Source organism: Saccoglossus kowalevskii, chromosome 8, assembly GCF_978046115.1.
Source record: "Saccoglossus kowalevskii chromosome 8, keSacKowa6.1, whole genome shotgun sequence".
Classification (NCBI taxonomy): domain Eukaryota; kingdom Metazoa; phylum Hemichordata; class Enteropneusta; family Harrimaniidae; genus Saccoglossus; species Saccoglossus kowalevskii.
Genome location: NC_140648.1, coordinates 4,557,782 through 4,580,117, shown reverse-complemented (window position 1 = coordinate 4,580,117; position 22,336 = coordinate 4,557,782). Strand labels below are relative to the sequence as shown.

At 33.8% G+C, this 22,336-nt stretch overlaps 1 protein-coding gene across 1 annotated transcript; it reads left to right on the top strand.

Annotated features, from left to right (window-relative positions):
* Positions 1 to 328: 328 nt before the first annotated feature.
* Positions 329 to 21,298, top strand: LOC102808445 (tether containing UBX domain for GLUT4-like). The gene is made up of 17 exons (XM_006814710.3): positions 329 to 412; positions 7,634 to 7,689; positions 8,545 to 8,760; positions 9,895 to 9,976; positions 10,079 to 10,152; positions 10,427 to 10,724; positions 12,277 to 12,456; positions 13,604 to 13,672; positions 13,820 to 13,959; positions 14,754 to 14,835; positions 16,013 to 16,079; positions 16,409 to 16,471; positions 17,052 to 17,104; positions 17,193 to 17,244; positions 18,625 to 18,700; positions 19,144 to 19,271; positions 19,920 to 21,298. The coding sequence occupies exons 1-17, from the start codon at positions 332 to 334 to the stop codon at positions 19,931 to 19,933; spliced, it is 1,731 nt and encodes a 576-aa protein (XP_006814773.1). The 5' UTR covers positions 329 to 331; the 3' UTR covers positions 19,934 to 21,298.
* The last annotated feature ends 1,038 nt before the right edge of the window (positions 21,299 to 22,336 follow it).

The window sequence follows — 22,336 nt, the reverse complement described above, 5'->3', positions numbered from 1 at the left end:
TACTGACCGCAAAAGATGCTCATCGCGAAGTGGCTTGTTTATTTATATAATAAATATTATATCATTTTAGTAAAAAGGTAAACTGTCAATATTCGTGTATAAATTTGGTTGCATACGTTCGAACAAAAAACAGAGCACTGCTCATTAGTTGTCAAGAACAGTTGAAATTCAACTGTTGTGAATGGACAAATAAAATTAAATAGGATTTTTGTCAAACATTTGGATATCACACACCCCCCCCCCCCCCCGTGGTTTATATAGGATATCACGTCTCCGGTCCTCGGTGACCTATTGGGTCAATTATAGAGGGCGCACATTGGGTACAAACAAAATGGCGACCTCCGTGCAAGTTCTTGCTCCTAATGGCAGACGACAAACTGTTAAAGTTAATTCAAATCATAGCGTTTTACAGGTCAGTTTCTTCATTGTGTTATTCATCACTTCTATCTAATGTGCTGTATTTCACCAATTCCGTTATTGGTCAAAAATATTGTTGTAAACATGCATTGTCATAATGACGTGTTACGTTATGTGTACATTTATACGTTACCCAATTACAGTTTGTCTTGTCAGCGAACACAACCAACACTGTATTGAGTTACTATAGCATTATATTGATTGACATGACGTGTATTCAGTTAGTTCTTAGTATTGCAATCAATTGCAACCCGTGACATGAGCTCGGTACATTTCGTTGTGGGGTCGGTATGGTGACTGGATACTAATAGTAATAAATATATAGATGTTTACTATATTTATTCTGACAAGACACGTCGCGATGGGCAATTTACTACTACTAGTAAAAGTAGTATGTAATCTGAAAAATAAAAAGCATAATTTCCCCCTGCTATAATTACACATTTTTTCTTATCTCTATAACTTTAGGGGGTTGTCTATAAGAGGGAGGGGCTTCAGGATTTTTAACCCCCACTGGATCTGCGATAATATGGGTAATAATATGGGTCGTTTCTGTGCATTTGTGTGTGCATGTATACATTACCAGCTTTTTCTCACACGTGTGATCCAATTTAGTTCAGAGTTGGTACAGAGACAGGAATTGATGGTGTTACGAGAGCAGATAAAGTTATTTTTTTGATTCTCTGAAGTTTCACTGTGTTTTTCTTTGATTTACCCGAAATACCTGAGTTTAATCTGAGTTTTGATGACGTATGCGCAGTTCTTGTCTCGTTGGAAATCTCGTGTGAGGATATTGTATCCCGGAATTGTATCTTTATTTGCGCAATGCTTATATGGACAAAATTCTGTCCCGTCAATTTCAAAGGTAAGAAACTGTGCTTATTGTGGTATTTATACACTTTGAATTATCATTTGTGTCTCTGGTTTGGTGATCGTGAGAAACTCTTGCTAACCTGGCGAGAGCTTCGCCAGAAAAAATGCCTTTCTTTTATTGTTGTAGGAACTGATTATGTATTGTGTAAATTGAAAGTTTACCTCGTGATTTAAGAGGTTTGCAGTACTCTCTCCGGGATTCAAACATGGTGGTGGTGTCGATACAATGCTTCTCTGAGACACGACCACATTTGTCAGACTCTGCCATGCTCGAAATCATTATCGCCATGCTTGATTTCCGCAACATTTACATTTGTTTATGATTTCCACAGCTATTGTTCTATGCGTCCTCGCTGTTCATAAACAGCCATAAACAAATTTATTTGGGTCGGCATGTACTCATTGAAAGTGTTGGTTTATTTACGTAATCCACTGATCACGCCATAGCCGAAGTCATGATTATGTCGCTACTCGGAGAGCTTGCCCACAACGCTAATGAGTTGACCGCAACGCTAAAGAAATCCCATCTCGACTAATCAAATCTAATAATTTTATTGTGAATCTGTTATGCACGATTGCTATTTCCGGTGTTCATTGGCACTTGCTAGCAGATTGAAAGGAAGTGTGAAAATTGGTTTTGTGGCGACGTATTAGACTAGGATCTCGAAAAAACACAAGTCAAGTTCGGCCAACCGTGACTGCTTGAAAGCAATGATGAAATTGAGAAGTTCTGTGATTCAATATCAATGAATCTATCATCTCTTTTAAATTGAAGTAAAAGTGATACCCGAGTGCTGGAGAAATTACTACACCTATGACATCGATTGACTACTGGGTCCAACCGGGACCTACCGGTGTTGAAGTTTATTGGTAAAACGAACCTCTGTCAACAGAGACACATTTTCCCAATCAGCTATTTATTTCTGTACTGAAGTCAGGGTGGCAATTTCAATGTTTAGCTACCATTATTAATCTCCATTATGAGCAGGAAAATAAATTACGGACCCTGATTGAGATGGATAGTTTATAACGGCGGCCATGTTTTTGTTTTTTTCAAATGTTGACAATGCAGTATGCAAATTATCAGCACACGAGCGAAGCTATTAAGGGGGCAGTGAAACGAGATTAGGGAGGTGGTCAAATTCACGTAATCCTCAATTTTAATGATGTTGACTTAATAGTCATAATTTTTTTTTTCAAAACTCGAGATATTATTGTATATAACTGTAAACAGTTAACAATATTAACTAATATATTTTTGGCAATATACCCCATTTTAATTATCTAAATATGTTTCACTGTATACAGTAAATCTTTATTTAAAAAATACAACTACAATATGGTAATTAGTATGCAAATGAATATGCAATTTAGCCGCCAACCTGAGACAGTTTTCTGGAATGAACACTGCAATCCAGTTCAAAGGAAATTTGACATACACTTAGGCTACATGATCACTACCTCTGCTGATTAGTTTTTTATGCAATTCTATCTGCATTTATATTAAATGTATTAATTTTTTGATTTTTCTCAATAGTAATTTTTCATTTCTTTAGATATCTTGGCATCCATTTGGTTCAGCTCAAGTGAAATTTTCTGCATATCCCTGGTCAGATTTTAATGACATTGAAAACACAAGTACATGTACTCTGGCATTTTGCACTTTTCTTAATATTTTTTGCAGAATCCAGTAAATATTAATTTGACAACTTTGTAGAGTGGAAACAGACTGGTGAATTAGTTCATCCTAGACTTTGGTAGAACATGTTTAAAATAGCACAGTGTGAACTGCAATTTCTTTCTGGCTGGTATAAATATATTAAGTAATATTTTTTCGTACTAAAAAGACTCTGTACACAAATATCTTTTCTAATTAATTAAAGTGCCTGTGCAATGCCCACCCACACGCTTCCCATTTTAGATCTGTGCCCCACTGAAATGGGCAATTATTGATTTTTTTGCTGAAAATGATTACTCGTATCCAAGTAAATTTGAGATATTTCCCGTGCTGTAGCCACGCCCACCTATCCTGAAACGGTCGACTGTTTCCGGATTTCTGACTCTCGCCGAAAGTGCGCCACCAAATGCAAAAATATGAGAGGAAGCCATACCCCTGAGCCGTACTTTTATATCACTGTGTCATTCAACGTACAACTGTACTTTTAAACGATATACATTTTTTAATCGGCGTTTGTCTGTTTATTTTTATTTTTGAGAGAGCGAATTTTTAGAAGTTGTTTTCACAACAAACATTTATGATGGTTAAACGTTGTGTTGTGGGCGGTTGCAGTAATGCGTATAGTCATAGTGTAAGTATTTACACGTTTCCAATCAATCTGAAGGTGCGAAATCGGTGGACGAAAGCAGTGAAAATAACGAGAAAAGGTTGGGGTGGACTTCCTCCTAACGGCGTCATATGCAATGTCCACTTCACCTCAGATTCTTTTTTTTGTGTGTGTGAAAAACTTTCTATGTTATGACAAAACAACTACCGGTAGGTTTTAACAAGAAACGCCGACAATACAAAACGTTTTCGAAAAAATAGATTCCGGACCAGCCCATGATCACTGAGACGGATTTCAGAAGGGAGAGAGACGTCGAGTATGTGTTTCAAATGATTTGATTTTTTTTTTGCGATCCCGATTATCGCTTTATAGAGACCACCCGTGTTATATAAAAGGTAGCAGTAATTTTGATAATGACACGAAAACGAAGCGTCGGACAAACAGGAAATTACGCAGCCCTCAGGCTTTTTCATTTTCGCAAGCTAAAAGTGTCTGAATTGTTCAGTTATTGGTGTTGAATGTCGGTTTCACACGTTTGTTGTCTTTACTTGCAGCTTGATCGGCATAATAATTTACGGAATAAGAATCCGGGCTTGAGCTGTCAGTGTATATTTTTAATATGATGTCATAATCATGAAAATCACGCTAAATCCACTCTGAATTTGTCTGTATGTGAGTCGCTCTCAATTATTTTTGTTACCCAATTAAACGCCGCCATTCACGCACTTGTCACCCTCATGACCCGACGCGCCACGTTCACCCATTACAACGCAGCAGTCATTTATTTAGTAACTGTGTTTTGTCGTTTTTTTTTTTTTTAAATTATTTCTTTATTTTATAAATCAATAGTGTCTAGTAACCTGCTAAATAACAAGCCGATTCAGCCGTCAAATTTGATTTTGTCCAATGCCGGAGTCCAGCGACAGTGTACAAACGTGCTCCGGTGACGGTAACGACCACGGTGACTAGCTACACCAGACCGGACATATTTCGCATCTGACTCAACCCCATGCAACAAACTTGATACTATGTGTTCATTATGGTCCATTCTTCCTCGACGAACAAGTACATAAGTGGCAATTTAGTCAAAGACGAGAAAACAGCACAAGAAATTTGCCTTATTTACACGTATCGGCAATGCAAGCTGCCCAGCGACTTCCCCTTCTGACGTCACAAGGGGAATTTCTGTATGCAAATGAGAAGCTAATGAGGAGCCTCGTTTTAAAATACGCAAAAATAAAGTTTCCGTAGACTCAGTTTAAACACATTTTTTCACTTAAAAAAAATATTTATGCTTAGAAACATAAAAAATAATAATATTTATGTATCAATGGATAATTTTAGGCGTGAAAATAGCAGCCATTTCACAGGCACTTTAACAGCCAATGGGAGCACATATGCTACAACTTCTGCTTACTTTGGACTAAATGTTTTTTTGCAGGTGCAGAGCTAGAATTTGTTTCTCAGAAAGAAAAGCCACTGGAACTGCATGTATTACAAAAGCATACTATTCGCTGCGTGGCTGACAATTGTATAAAGTTGAGAAGTGCTGTCTATCAAAGCATAAATATGTGTTTCTCTGTACATAACATTTCACACGATTTGTTAATATTAATATATGATAATAAAAGCTTGATAATATTTTTCTGTTTTTTTGCACTTTATTTGTATCATTGTCATATTAAATATATTGAAACTAATCCAGGGCCACAAACTAATTTATCCAAACAGACACAACACTGACTCTTCTACATATTTGATCTGATATGATCTGATTTGTATACTTTCTTGTCATTTTACCTGTTGTACTGGTTTGTCGCTATCTGGTTTTCTTGCTGAGAATAATGCTGACCCGGATGGAGAGTGCTATAAACTTGAAAATGCCATAGAAATTACGTTTGCCAATATATGTTCATGCAACTTTCAAATGACAACAAGCAAAGGCAGTGTCATTCATGACTTGTTTGATTGAATCAATTTTTACTGCTTGGCACACATTTTTGTCCTAAAAAAATCTAAAAAAAATTTGTCTAGCCGTTACTTATTTTTCTCAGATATGTTATCCAGTTTTGTTCAAAGTTGGTACAGGGACAGGTAATAATTGTTTATAAGTGCACATCGCGTTATATGTTGATCAAGTTATTTATTTGGCTTTTCTGAGACAATTCATATTTTTTACCCCCCCCCCCCCAAAAATTGTTCCACATCAATTCTGAACAATTAATAACAGAACTTTAGTACAGCTCATAATGGATAAATTCACTTTGACACAAACCCAGTTCAATGTCAGTTTTAAATTATTTTCTGTCAGGGGCTATGACATGACATGTGTTGTTTTTGCAAATATTCGCATGTATTCACTGACATTTATTTTTATTTTCATGTATACCATATGATCCATTTAACTTTCTCTTCTGCATTTGAATACATTGTGTAGTCTTCCTGTCAGTTGTTCTTGTTTTGTTGATTGTTTTCAGTCATTTGTTTTTTGTTCTTAGACTTAAATCTTAAATTTTCATACATGACTTTTGTACAAAAACAACAACGTTTTAACAGGTACGGTATTTCCTTTTTGCAGTATATTGTATCCTATACTTGTGTCCCATGTTGACTATGTCCTGGCCTGTTTACTTACTTGTCATGGCTCTGACTGGTACATACAAAATGCGACCAAGAAAACATCATTTGTGAAAAAAAAAGTTGAAAGTCAGTTGCAGGTGTCAAGTGCCCCAACAATTTATCAGCCTTTGCTGTGTCCACAACAGCAATATGACTTCACACACAGAAATTGAAAACCACAAATATTGAAGCATTTCATTGAAACTGGTGACTGGTGTTTTACTTCTATTTCCACTATCCTCAAATGCTCAGTGTTGTGGAATTTGTGAGTGTTGCATCTTTACACATAGTAACATAAACATTGCTACAATCAAAGACAAGCTGAACAGGAAGTCTGTTTTGGGCTAGTACCATTGTCAAATTTTGGAAAGTCAAGGACTGTTTATATGGAGATGTTTCAATAAGGAATTGTCAATTTTTAACAAAAGAAACCGTCTGATCCAAACAACCTGCCTCCTTGAAAATTTAGTCTTATCTCCAGTTGCTCACTTATTGTCAAATAGTTCTTTGGGAAAAAATTTAAATTTCTAAGGTGACATCAACTAATTTTTTATATTAATTATTTCATTCATAGAATGTTGTAAATGAACTGGTAATTATTTCCATAATGTACATACAGTTATTAACAATTTGCAACCAATATACTCTAACACAAGACTCATTTGAATAAATTAGATGGCATATATTTTAATAATATATGGGAATATAAAATCATTTCTTTGGTTTTATTTGCATTGTATATACATATCTGAGCATTTTATCACACAAACACTAAAAATAAAATTCATTTGCAAATATAACAAAGGAATCCCAACAGAAATATGCTACTGGTTCATTCATTTAAACTTGTTTTGTTTTTTATAACTGCCTTTGAAAACTAATCACAAATGTATGTACTACATGGATGTAACAATATGCGAATTGGGATATTTATTGGCTAGAAAAGGGCATTTTCATTATTTTAAACAGCTTTCATTTGTGATGTTTCAAAACATACAGTTCAAAATTTGTTGTAATGTTTTTGCATAATAGGGCTAAACTGTGACTTGCCAACATGTCAGAAGACATGCACTACCTTAGCTTTAGGCATCATATGTATTCATTATAGCCATTTCATGTGAAAACAATACAGTGAGATTGTTATTGCACAGTAATTGAAATCAACTTTGACCCCTCCCCAGCATAAACAAGGAGATTACATTTGTCAAATACATGTACATACATTTGTATACTGTATTCAACACATACATTGCAAAGTGTAAACTGTACATTCAACTTCATGGTCAGAATTCCAGCTCACTCAAACTAAACCTGTTGTATCTCAAAAATAGGTTCACCTTTTCGTTTTTTCAGTTAGAGAAAAGTTGAACTATTAATGCTATTATTTAAAGGGTTTTAGTGAGAACTCAGGAATAACAATGTGTCTTTGACTTTTTCAGATAATAGAGGAAGTGTGTGCCAAGCAAGGTTTTCCTCCAGAACAGTATGACATAAAGTAAGTTTGTGTTATTTGGCATGGGGTTGGTTGACTTGAAGGATGTGCAACTACAGTGGCAGTATTGAAATGACATACAGAATGCATCTAATGTATTTTACATACAATTGTACATGTAAACGTTGCATGGGATCAACCATTATGGCACTTTAAATTTTTACATTTGTACAGATTCCGGTGTTATCCAGGATATCAGCTCACACTAATTATAGAAAAGTGATCATCATACCACGCATATGTGAGATTTGTATTGAGAAACATAGATTTCCCCACCATCTAATGCACTCCCCCAATGGCAAGCATGAATACTAGTTTTGACTAATTACTGACTTTAACTCCTTATAGAATTCCTTGATATGTTCTAATCACCATGTTAACCCTTGATAACATTCAAAGTTGCCATCTTTGTTCATGTGTCACACATGCAAGGCACCATCTATTAACCTATATAGTTCAAAATCTAAAATCAATTCTTTCAATCCAAACATATATTTACAAAGGTTCATTGTCTAAATTATGTATTTAAAGTATGTTAAGTTTTGTTTGAAATATGTAATTATGCATATTCCAGAAAACAAATTTCTATTTTATCTGATAAGAGTGAAACTCAGTGGGTCCACTTTGTTGTCATTATCAGTGTCGCAGATATAGTTTTATATGTTTATTCTTCTGTACTTTGAATATCGTCCAACGTTCTGCATTTCATAGTTTAATATTACTTGTTGTCATAAATCACTTATATACATAATTATTGATTTTCTCGTTCCCCTTTAACACCACTTGTCCAGTCATCATTGCATTCCCAAAACTCTCATTGTTGGTACACCTAATGAAATTATATACTGTATCTGGCAGGCATCAGAGAACTGTTCTGGATGTAAACATACCTATTAGATTTGCCAATCTTCCTAACAATGCAAAACTGGAACTTGTGAAAGCTACAAAGCCACGAAAAGAATGTGAAGTTGATATTGCACTGCAATTAGAATCAAATGAAAGGCTACAACACTCATTTCTTCCATCTACCACTTTGTGGGAAATCTTGGAACACTGGGAATCCCAACAGGATGGGTAGGTATTATGCATCTTAACCCTTTGAACATATTAACTTTTACAAAATAAAGTTAGATATTTTCTTTTTGTGTCATATCTTGTTCCATCTATATCTCAAGAGTGGCTGGATTGGATTTAAACCTGATTATGCAATTTTCAACTATTTTTGCTCAATTCTGCTTACATCTCAAATTGTTGCTGCCTTGGTAGGCTCAAACTAGGTATACAGTCACATGTCATTTCTCAGACATGCTTTTGACCAATTTGGTTCAAACTTGATCAATACACTTGATCGAAAAGAGCATATAAATGCTGACATTTAATTTATCATATATGAAACTATGACAGCAAAGAGGCTTGTTCTATTAAAGGGTTGCTTGCAAAGGCACTACAATTAATGATTTTTGAATTCTTTGTAAAGTTCATTTCAATTATTTTGGTAGTGTCAGGTTTTTTTGAACCACACAATTTTGTTTGGCCTAATGAACTTCTTCTACCGGTACTCAAGCTATTCCCAAAAAGGTAGAGCAAAGCCCAATTCAATTAAATGCTGTAATTTTGTCATTTATTTTGATACATGTAATACATTGGATTGAAATTTTAATTGTCAGCTCACTAAAATATAAGTATATTTCAAATCACAAACTGATTAGCATCAGGTGTAAAAACTAGCAATGCAAACTATGTTTTCAGTCAATAGTGATTCATAGTTCGGTTTAGAAATGTTTACTTCAGCAACTCTGAATGTTTCGTTTTGATTTACTCAGTATTAAATCAGAAACAGGATTTAATCATGTCCTTTGCTAGACTCATTATCAGTACGTCACACACTAATGTTCAATAGAGGTTCAGAACATGTCTTTAACTTGTGGTGTAAATTGTTCTGAAAAAAAAAAAACAGTTTCGTTGTACTAATATCTTGTTAAGGTTTCACAGTGCTTTCCCTTTAGTGGAATGTAGTATTTAATGTCTATATATAGTCATGTGATCTCATTAAAAATACATAATTATCATATTTGGAACACTATTACCAGTGATTGCAATAAAGATGTCCTGGAGATCTGCCATCTCTGATGTTTTAAAGATTGGTAAATTATATTATCTTCACTTCTCAATTCATAATAAATATTGAATATATTTCATACTTTTCAGTGCTGAAGCTCGATTTACCAAATGTTCTGATGAAACTAGTGTTCCACCACTCCATCCTGTTTGTATTTACATGAGGCGTGAGGTAGGCAATTGCATGCTATAGAAAACATTTTCGTTTCAGTCACTTTTGTTTTCAAACAAGGAGCATAAGGTAACATGTGCAAGTGTTGTTTGTATCTTTTAGATTATTGGTGAAAAAGCTTTAAGAGCCACTTCTTTAAAAGCGCTTGGTTTGACCAGTGGTAGAGCCATCATTAGGTAATCCATGTTTGCTGGAAATGATATAGAAGGAAATAGTTTTGCAGAAATGTGCCTAATACTTATGAGAATTACTTATTACCATGTCTATGTTCATGGTATGGTGATCAGGAGTTTATTACCAGTAGTATTGACTCATGTGTTTCTGGTTTTTGATGTAATCACTTTTTATTGTGTATTTAAGAATATGACATCTTGAAAAGTTAAAATTATTAATAAATGAAATAATTATTCTATGATCTCACATCATTTGTGATTATATTTTGTCTTGCAGATTTTTACACAGAGCAACTGAACTCCCCTTGGAAGTGACGTCACCTCCAAGAAAAACAGCCAGGCAGATATCATCAGAAACAAAAACAACAGTGGCAACTACATCAACAGTACAAGAGGTCACAACAAAAGAGGAATGCCCTCCTCAACATACACATGATGAGCCCATGGAAGCTGAGTCTAGTGTACCTTGTAAACCAGCTGATTGTGGATCTACTAGTGCAGCATCAAGACCAGTATGTGAACCAATGCAATCAGGAGCCACAGCTGAAATTGAACTGACTCCTGAACAAGAACAGGTAATTCACTACGTTCAATCACCCACCATAGACTCCGGCCAGTCAAAATGACTATTTTGAACTGTAGGCATTAATCAGCGATTCTGCCGGTGACTGAGAGATAGAATCTAGGTCAGAGGAAGCCCTATGACCCCAAGATTCTCTTTCCCTTACATCATGAACCACGTAACCGAGACCATATGGCAGCGCCATAAACGGCTGTACAATCACTCTTTTTTTCATCTCCACCTCGTTGAGAATGATTCTGAGCGGCTCTGCCTGGCTCGTTTGCTTTTTCCTGTCCGGGTTTCTATCGTGGGTTATTGCCGCAGCCGCGGCATACAACATTCTAGCTGGTAGGATAAGTTTTTCTTGTCTTTTTTTCCCTCGTGTCGTTTTCTCCTTTCTGTGTAATGTTTTTTCCACAACAAAGAAATTAAAACCCGGCGCCACTATGTAACCACTTGTTGGTTTCGCGGCGGCACCGTTTACAACTGTATTTCGTTTCCCTCATGCATGTCGTCTTTTATTTACAATGTATTTTCGAGATACTTTTGTCGTAGCTGCATGCCGGGATCGGGGTTTTTTGCCGTGAAGGCGTGTTTTTCACTGGAGTTCTGATGCCTGAGATTTTTCTTTCGGAGCCATCAAAATTGCTGAGACTAACTGCGTCGCTTTTTTCTTTACAGCAAGGTCCAGTAAACAAATCGGTTAAAGTGAGTTGTGTGTTTGGCATGAGTGGAAAGTCTTCACGCTCGGCTACCGGTGCTTCGTGTAGGAGGTACCGACATTTTTTCTCGGTCAGATCATTTTTCTGTATGCTCGGAAAACCCACCACCTATCGTCGTCTGACTCTGCCTACAGTTCAAAATAGTCATTTTGACTGACTGGAGTCTATGGTAATTCAACGTAGTGAATTAAGGCAGAGGGTTCTCCGAACCCGCCTAGTCACATAGTTTATACCCACCATAGATTCCGGGTCCCCCCAACCACCCCACTCTTTGCGTAGCGTTGGTCTAAGTCCTCGAGGCGAAGAGAAAGGAACCAGAGTGATTGTATAGCCGTCTGTGGCGCTGCCATATGGCCTCGGGCACGTGGTTTGTGACCTAAGGGAAAGAGAATTTTGGGGTCATGGGGCTTCCCCTGATCTAGGTTCTATCTCTCCGTCACCGCCAGAATCGTCTTTGAAATAAGGGTCCTATATTAACAAAAGTTGGCTACGTGAATCAACACATACACAAAAAGTAGATTTAGTAAGTAATTTCTAGGAAGATTTGATTGCATCAAAAAACTGAGTCAAAGTCTGTATTTAGTGCACAAGAGTGTATTTAGAACAAAATTTGCATTGATGCTTGTCACTGAGAAGAGCACATTGGATTGTAGGAAAATCCACATAAAATGACTAACTACCCTTTAATGTAAAGTCCAACCAGAAGACAGAAGACACATGCTTCTATGACTATACTCTTTCCTTACAACAACTTGTTGACATATACATGTACGGAATGTTTACAAGACAAATATTGAAATTTGTAATGTCTGTAATAAAATTGATTTTTCATGCTTTTCATAGCAAGCCATGATAATGGGAAGTGCATTGGCGGCATCCATATTCCAGCATAGAGTGGATGAAGAAATGCACAGAGAAAGACAACAAGAATTACGTAAACAGAAAGCACAAGAAATTAAGCTAAGGCAAAGGTATAAGGAACTTCAAAGTTTGTCACCAACAGAGTCTTTTCAGAATTTCAAGGTAAAATTTACAAAACTTTTTATTTAACAATTATTATTTCACATCTGATAGGGAAACAATAAAATTTAGTTGTTAAATCCCATACATACAAATGTCTTCTGTATGTGTTTACATCAGACACAGCAATGATGTAGTGTGTGATAGATCAGACACAGCAATGATGTAGTGTGTGATAGATCAGACACAGCAATGATGTAGTGTGTGATAGATCAGACACAGCAATGATGTAGTGTGTGATAGATCAGACACAGCAATGATGTAGTGTGTGATAGGAATAGGATCTCAGCACTTAATGCACACAATGAGTTTGGAACTCATAAAATGTGTTTCACTGACATTTTATGCTGTTATATGTATTCAATAATCAGTGAGTTTTTTAAACAAGGGAACAGGGGTGCAGTGCCCTCATGCCATGGCCATGCACCCCCTTACCCTGAGAGCAGATCCTTTGGCAACCATAAAATTCTGATTGACAAGGGATCACATGTGGCCACAGTCTTTAACTGTGACCTGTCTGATGGTAATTTTGGCCCCAAGGAAGCCATAGAATGCTCCATTTTAACAAAAAATCCACACCCTGGTAGGAGAACCCTATCTCCTCCACTTGGTGGTGCCTCTGAATTGCAGTGCTCCTTTTTGCAGTTTTTTTTAGAAAAGCCCCTGATAATGATAAGGTTATCACAAGAATACCGCAAAGTACTTGTATATGCTTGAACATATATTATTGTAATAATAATAATAATAATTGTTTATTGCATCTTTAGAAAATACACATTTTTTTCAGTATATAGCAATAGAAATATTAATCAATTATATGAGATGTATGTACTTCATAAAGTAAATACATCAATGTACTGTAAACCCTTGTCTTTCACAAAAGACAAATTTTCGAGATTTTCACAAATCAGTGAAAATTGTGAAATTTTGTAGCAATAGAAATGTTTCTGGTGTTTCACGACACAAATTGTCAGTGACTTTTGTAGAATTTTGTACTCACAAATTCCATAAAATTCTGATATCACAAATATTTCCAGCAGTGAAAATTAGTTGGTTTACAGTAGTTGAGGCAATTTAAACATCTTTTCTTGATTCCTAGGAATAAACTGTTCATGGAAATTCTCAACATTTATTAATTGTTGTTTTACAGTTTCCAGAAGAAACGAAGGGCCAGAATCTTTATTCCAATAAATATAGTGAATTATTAAAACAAACTGAGGTATTTAGCATCTTTCTGTGATAATCATTTAATTTTCATTATAATAACGATAATATTGGTTTCTTATAAATCCTTGTTGTACTCATTTGCGTGTGAGTGTGTCTTTTGCATATTTGATAGTTTCATTGTTTTTTGTCTCTTGTACAGCCATGTGAGAGAGAGAGATTAGTGTTTAATCCTGAATCTGAAGACAGATCACTGCCAACTGGTGAAGATGTACCAGATGAGTTCTTTGAGGTCACTGTGAATGATGTTAAAAAGATGTATTCTGATTTACAGCATGAAAGGTAAAGATAATGACCATGTTAGCACATGTTTCTGGTTTTCAATACATTCATTTAACATGCACTCTTAGGTCATGCCAATTTATTGATGTCTTGGGAACATTGGGAAATAATTTGATCATATGAACATGTGCAAATTACAGGAACTATTTGCAGATTTTCCTGGGTTCACACTTTTATTTTATATTTGAGCATATTTTTTTATTTACCTAATCTTTACCAAGAAGATATTACATAAAAACAATACACAACTCAGAAAGAAAATACAAAAAAATTACAATTATAGGTAATAACATAATTCCTTAAATTATACTTCTATAAAGTACCGGTACTGTAAAATGTAATTTTCACTGGGTTTAAATTTCGCTGATTTACCATTTCAGGCATATTCAGTGGGTTTTAAATTCACAGTTTTATCATTTAGATAATGTGTTCTGTGCTAAATTTTACATATTCACTGGGTTTTGAATTAGCGCATTTTCGAGTCAGCGAAATAAGCAAAATTAAAACCCAGTGAATAATTAATCCTTTTAAAGTATATAAACTTCCCTGTGGCTCTATGTACAAAGAGTCACAGTGATCCTTTTGGAATTTGGTTCCTGTGTATGTATTTAAATTTTAAATATTTTTAATTGGTATTAATGGTTTACAGTCTCTTAAATAGAAATTTGGACAATGGTGTTGAACTGGTTTACATGAAATAAATATTTTAGTATTTGCCTACTTCCAAGCGTTTTACTTCAGTTCAGTACAATTGTATATAAAAGTTGTACATGTGTATTTTGTCTTTTGTTCAGGTTAAAATTAGAGGAACAACCACTGATGACAAGAACTTTGAAGGAAACTCAAGCTATAAAATTGATGGAAAAGTATCCCAAGGTGAATATTGTATCTATCAATTATTTTAGACTTCGTCAGTCATAGTCCAAACTAATTACCTAATTTGCATAATGATGAGCCAATCTTTGGCTTTTCTGCTAATATCTCAAAACCAATCATTCCATTTTACTAAAAACTTGGTAGTATATGGCCAATGCCTAGACAGGATAAGTTTGGGGTTAAAATCTGCACATATTAATTATCTGATTTTCAGCTTTTGCATTGATATCTGAAAAAACAATTCAATGTAACTTTCTACATTGTAGACTTGCATACAGTCTCTTATTTTTTGGTGTTTTTTCAATAAAATAGAATATTATGGGATTATCATCGACCAGTTTAGGTTCAGTACTGATGCAATGATTGACAGGTTCATTAATATTCCACCAATCAGTGTTAAGCTTAGCTTGCTCACTATTCACTGCCATTTTGAAAGAATGTAAACTTATATGTATGCTATCCTATCCTGCTATATTTAACTTATGCTAATTTGTGACGTCATTAATATTAATGGCAAGGGTCATAGTAATTTGCATAAATTAATCTATTTTTATCTTCACAGATATTTTAATAACCCCCTTCATCAGATTTCAATGAAACTTGATACATAGGTGCACTGTGGTAATTCATGGAGTAATTAGTTTAGGATTGTATTCATGGTTAATTATCTAAATTCTTATGAACTAAGATATTGTCTGATATCCTCAAAAGCACCTCAGATTGCAATTAAACTTGTTAAGTACTAGTAGCTTTAAAATAAATTGACAGTTATATTTTATCAATATGACTATCAAATATTGTTGTCTTTATAAGGTATTCTTTAATCATCATTTTCAAGTTCACAATAGACATTAATATTACTTGTCTTCAAATGCAAATGATACATGTACTTATTATAGGATAGGATATTTTATTTGGCGCATACACAATACAGAGCTAGTGTAAAGTCCAAAATAACACAAACAAAATAAGCTAAACAATTCTAAAACATGAAAAACAAATTTTGCTAGACTACTACAAATAAAAAGATCAGAACTTGAAAGAATCAAAACAAAAATATCCTCTCTAGCTAATAGTTGTAGATTATGCGCATAAACATAGATTGCTGTAAATAATGAATTTCTTAATTCCCTAATTTTGTCATGATTACATCTGAAAAGGTAATGTTATATTTCAGGTTGCCATCAGGGTTCATTTTCCGGACAGACTGGTATTGCAAGGGTTGTTCAGGCCACAAGAACCAGGTAATCAGGTCATTTTGTTGGGCAATAGCAATAAAACCTGTATAAATATAAATATATTTAGGTAAGGTACAATACTTGGGTATAAAAATGTTCCCATCTGATATCTAAATACATATTCTGTTCTGAATGTGCTTACTGTTGTCCAAAATATAGTTAACATTGCTGTTATACTTGTAGCATCTTTCTTAAGGCGCCACTGTTGCCATGTGTTTTTGAATTTGGTGAAGAAAGAATGCGATTTACATATCACCTACATTACCATATCGAGAAAATATAGAACAACGACTCAAATAAAATCAGTTATTGAACAAAATTACTTATAATTTCAGTAAAATCTGTAATGGAGTTTGTTAAGGACAATCTAGATGATAAAGATATGAAGTTTTATCTCTGTAAGTAACTATAATAGTGTTAACTTTTGAATGACTTGATAATATAAATGTTTGTTCGCCTAATGTAAATGTGTGTGTATGATTATAGTAAGTCATTAAATCCTGTATACAACCAATGTAATTGTTGGTTTACATACATTCTGTTGGAGATGTTCTTCTAATAGAACAAATACACTAAATATGCAATGAATATGAACATTCTTTGTCGTAGTACAATTGGCTGATACTGATGAGATACATTTGTTACATTCATGATAAATGTACACAGTAGAACTAGATTAAAATTGATAATAATGGCTATAATTATTATTGATTTCACATTTTTGTTCACATTACTTGGGCTAAGGCCTACCATTACAAACTTTGCATGGGGGAGATAGTAAACAAACTAGATTTAGTTTTCAGTTAGTTTTCAGAATTTTTCTTTTTTTTTTCAGATGATAAAAATCTGTTTATTGCTTTCCTTTATCAAATGTTAATGTCATTTTTCATGTAGAATTTTTTTAGCAAACATTTCTGTGTGTAGATTTGTTCTAATGTTCAACCCCTAATGCAAAAAACTACCCCTTGCTTCTTTCAGATACTACTCCCCCTAAATATGTACTGACAAAGGAAAACCAGTCTCTTCTTGAGGTAAGTTAACAACAATGTGTCAAATTTCGTATTCATCTCACATTATTTCAAAGTACATGTACAAAGTATGGTGTTATTTACATTACAGGCTAAGTTAGTTCCCGCTGCAAATGTGTATTTTGGGTGTGAGACACCAAAAGGTAAGCTCATCTCTATGTCTGACCTAAACAAAATTAAGTATCTCTCATAAATAATTCTTTGTATAAATATGTGTGTGTGTACTGCAATGGCAGTCAATTGATAATACATTCATTCAACTCCTGTTATTTTAAAATGATTATCTCAAGATGTATTGTTTGTCAAATAATATATTTGTTTATTGTTAGTTGTTCTATTCATGTAGACATAAATCTCTTGTTTCCACCATGTTATACCAGTTGTATAAATGCGATATTGATCTACTAGTAATTTGACATTTATCTTGTTTCCACCATGTTATACCAGTAGTATAAATGCGATCTTGATCTACTAGTAATTTGACATTTATCTTGTTTCCACCATGTTATACCAGTAGTATAAATGCGATCTTGATCTACTAGTAATTTGACATTTATCTTGTTTCCACCATGTTATACCAGTTGTATGAATGCGATCTTGATCTACTAGTAATTTGACATTTATCTTGTTTCCACCATGTTATACCAGTTGTATAAATGCGATCTTGATCTACTAGTAATTTGACATTTATCTTGTTTCCACCATGTTATACCAGTTGTATAAATGCGATCTTGATCTACTAGTAATTTGACATTTATCTTGTTTCCACCATGTTATACCAGTAGTATAAATGCGATCTTGATCTACTAGTAATTTGACATTTATCTTGTTTCCACCATGTTATACCAGTAGTATAAATGCGATCTTGATCTACTAGTAATTTGACATTTATCTTGTTTCCACCATGTTATACCAGTAGTATAAATGCGATCTTGATCTACTAGTAATTTGACATTTTTTTGCACTTCTCAACCTTTTGAATGCTATCATTTTTCTCACCAAAATTTGGAGCAGTGTAAATGGGTTAACTTCATTCTGACATTAAGCTGTTGTCATCCTAAATAGTATTACCGGTAAATACTTCTTCAAAGCTCAGTTTATCTTTCGGAAATTAAACATGCCGTTTTAGCAAATCAATGCCTAATAAATCGTATACAGTGTTGAAAACATCCGTATTGCATAGGCATCAGAGATATTCGTAAATTGATGAATATTTTCGGCTGGCACAATCCATCTTTCTGATAGAATACTTAGAGTATTTTTCTTTAATTTATTTGTTAATTTTTACACCATATGGACATATTTTTTCCATATAATTTGATTTTCCGATCAATATTTTTAACAAACTATTGAAAACATTCTGCAGGTTTAATTGGTAAAAGGTGACAAAAGTTGTTGTTGGTAAAATAGTTTATAAAGTAGTCACCATGGTAAAATCCAAATATTAGTCTTTGAGACAAAATTGTTTACACATTTATTTGTCACTAATATTAATACATAACTGTATTGCTTTGTGTTTACAGAGTGTTATTTACTACGTTCACTTCTGGGAGATGTGACAACACCAACGCAAGCTGACGTTAGTGTTTCATTCTTAAGGTCAGTATAATCAATGTGTAAACCCACCTATATTATGTATTGTTTCAGTGGATTTTATCTTACCACACCCACACTTGCATTTTTAATAATTATATTTGTAATAGTGCAAGTGAACTAATTTAATTATTCACTGCGGTTTAATTTCAATATTCTCACTGATGAAATTAAATCCAGATGAAAATGTAAATTTACAATAAAACTCAATGTCTTATGACAATCAAAGAATTTAAAAACCTTGTTGAATATGTTCAAAATGATGAAATTGAATTTCAGTGAAAATTGTTGATTTCATAGGATTCTGAGTGGTATTTCTGCTAATACATCAGTGGAAATAACAAATCAGTTGTGCAGTTTTTATAACCTGACTGGAAATATATAGATTTGTAGTTAAATATTGTTGCTTACTTTTTTCCTTTTTTGTATATATATATATTCGTTTAAAGTGCTGGCAAAACAATGACACCTGAAGGATCCTCATCAATTCCTCACAATGCTGCCACAGCAGGAACAAGTTCATCTTCTGGTGCAACAACATCTACAGATAAAATACCAAAATGGTTGAAATTACCAGGTATGATTTATTTAGTTGTTCACCAATGCATAACTTACCACATGTAATAACTGACAGCTCAGAACATCAGTATCAGGATACAATGTATAGCCAACATCATAATTACAAATTAATTTGGTGGGCCACTACACACATATTTAATACAAACATAAACAAACACAATCTTCAACATACTTTTGTTTAGTATTCTTAGGAATAAAATTCGCTATACTATATCAGTCTCCTATATATCAATATATATGAATTTCATGTAAACAAACAATTTTACATGCATTGTACTTGTCACATGGGACCCATATCGAATATGACATGGCACAACAATTGTATTGCTTCAATAATACCAATATTTACAATGTTATAATATAATCAATGAGTATATTTATCAAACATTATGTACCCACGTGATATGAAATGATCTGATATGAAATGACTCTTTACAATACCATACTAGACTGGCTTAGCATCCATGCTCTGCTAAGTGCCACCCCGACTTTTGATACATTTCTGTTTTCAGGATCACATTCGGCTAAGCGCCCATCCGTACTAAATTTCATTCATTTTTCATTCAATTTACAAATTTCATTAAGTTTTACTGTTTGTATATTGTAATATGAACAGACTAATTTTTATTCTTTTCATTTTTTTTAGGTACAAAAAAGTAAATTAGATTGTGAACGAAGATGTATTTTTGTTTTCTTTTTATGCCCAGCTAAATAGAGAAGTATTTGACTTTCATTCCATTTTCTTTTCAAATATATATGTCACTTAGTAAAATATGCAAAAGTAGTTTATATATTTCGTAATATCTACAAAATAAACTGATTTCATATCATGTCAGTGTAATTTTAGTTTTTTTCTGATTCAAGTTATTCTGGCAAAGTTAGGACTGTTTTTGTTATTTTGTGAATGTGTAACTGTTTATGAAATTAATCCTAACTATCGGTATATCTATTCTTAATCAATCATTCTCTGTTATTGTCAGAAAGTTGAATTGCTTGGTGATTATGATAACTATTATGTATCAAGAGGAATAAAAAAAAAACATACAGTACATTTATTTGTATTACAAAATGTATTTTACATTTTAGTTCACAGCTACTTTATAATCCAAATGGTTCTGTTTGTTTATGCTAATGTTGACAACAGATAGGATTTATTTCATACTGCATGATATATTTACTCAAAAAGGAAGTCAATACCGCATATATACATTTATATTTGGCTTGATATTTCACACATACCAATATAATGTACTGTGAAATTTATTTTTTGCTTGGAATTTATTTTTGATGGAGGGATGATTCAGAAAATAAAAATCAGCTAATATATACTTTTCTTACTACACTTTTCCCAACTCTCCACAAATCAGTGAAAATAAATTCCATATAAAACACTCAAAGTGTCTTTTCAGTGAAAATTAATTCCAAGTAAAATAAAGTATTTTACAGTTATCATATTTTGATACTTGCCTGTTACGCGATGCCAGTACATGTACACAGTATATAGAGGTCCTGTTTGAATTCAGATGAATTTAGAGTTCATTGTCATGTGCAATTATAGAGAATATTTAAAAGTATTATATAACATTGCTTTTCATTTCTATGTAAAAAAATAAATTCTGCAATTTGTAATTGAATCTTCTTGGAATCAACAGATTTATAAAAGTCAATATATCATCTATTCTTAATATGATTGTGATTGTTCTTTAGAAGTATACTCTGTGTATTTGGAGTTATTAAATTGTTACATGGCCTAGAAAAATTTAAAATAGTTGTGTAACCAGTGAAGATAGTGAGCAGACATCTTATCACAAGATTAAGCCTTCTATGCTGTTCTGTTGGATTTAAGTACTTTATTGAACACATGTATCTTCAAAAAGAGTGGAGGATCCTCGTAAAGAGTGGAGGATCTTCCATGGGATAATGTTTTCTGTTCCTCATGCCAGTTCTCATAAGAGCTGAGGCTACCAGCTCTGTATCTGGGCTCTTTACCAGTTGATTTGAGAAATAAATATGTTAATAAAAGTATCCCTAGTGGTTCGGCTGATTAGCATAGTTGAATACTGAAATCACTAAAATAGTTCTCCAACTATCTGTACTTGACTTGCCAGGTAAATGTCAGCTTTGAAATATCACAAAGTACAGAAACCCCCGGTGGGAAATTTGGTTATAAATATGCTGGTGGCTGAACAAGCATACACACTGCTGACGTAATTTGATAGATTATCAGAAATCCACAAATGGTCTCTTATGAAGTTACAGTTACAGTCCATCATAATGGACTGTACCAGAAATGTAATTCGATCATGACACCTGAAAAATATGCTTGCTGCACATTCTCTAAAGGTCTATATATCATTGCTTTTTCACTGTATCTAAAAAATATCATATACAAAGCACCACCTGTGTGCGTCCGGACCTGTATCTTAAACATGCCTGGACCAATCACAATCAAACTTCACACATAATATTTATACATATGCATCAATTTGTTTCACAATCTGATTGAAAATAGCATTTATGGATGGATTTTGTTTAAACTTGGTACATACGTTGGACGTTATGGGACCTTGATGCACATCATTTTATTTTCCAGATCCAATTTAAAATGGCGGACTGGCGACCATTTTGTTTTAATGAATGCAGTTCTAGTGCCATATCTCTGCCATGCCATTGATTATGGCGTCAGACTACATTCACCATTAAATACAAATTGATAATCGAACAGTAGTATGGCATAGCAGTTGGCTGTAATAATGAAGGGGAATATACGCATGTGCAAACTACTTTTCTGGGTTCTGCGCATGCTCTAGGTCCATGCCCTGAAGTTTACCTTATTTGACGCACATATTTACACTTGAACCAAACCATTTTCTCGTCTTGGATGTTTTTTCTGTTATTTTTGTCCATGATTGAATAGAAAAAAAAACGAATTACAAATACTCCAAGATTTGTTTGACTTAATTGCTACAATTTGCTAGAAAAACGAATAATTGAATCACACACACAAATTGTTTGGCAGAAAGGAGGTACTTTCATACAAAACTAGGCCTGAACAGCGCCCTC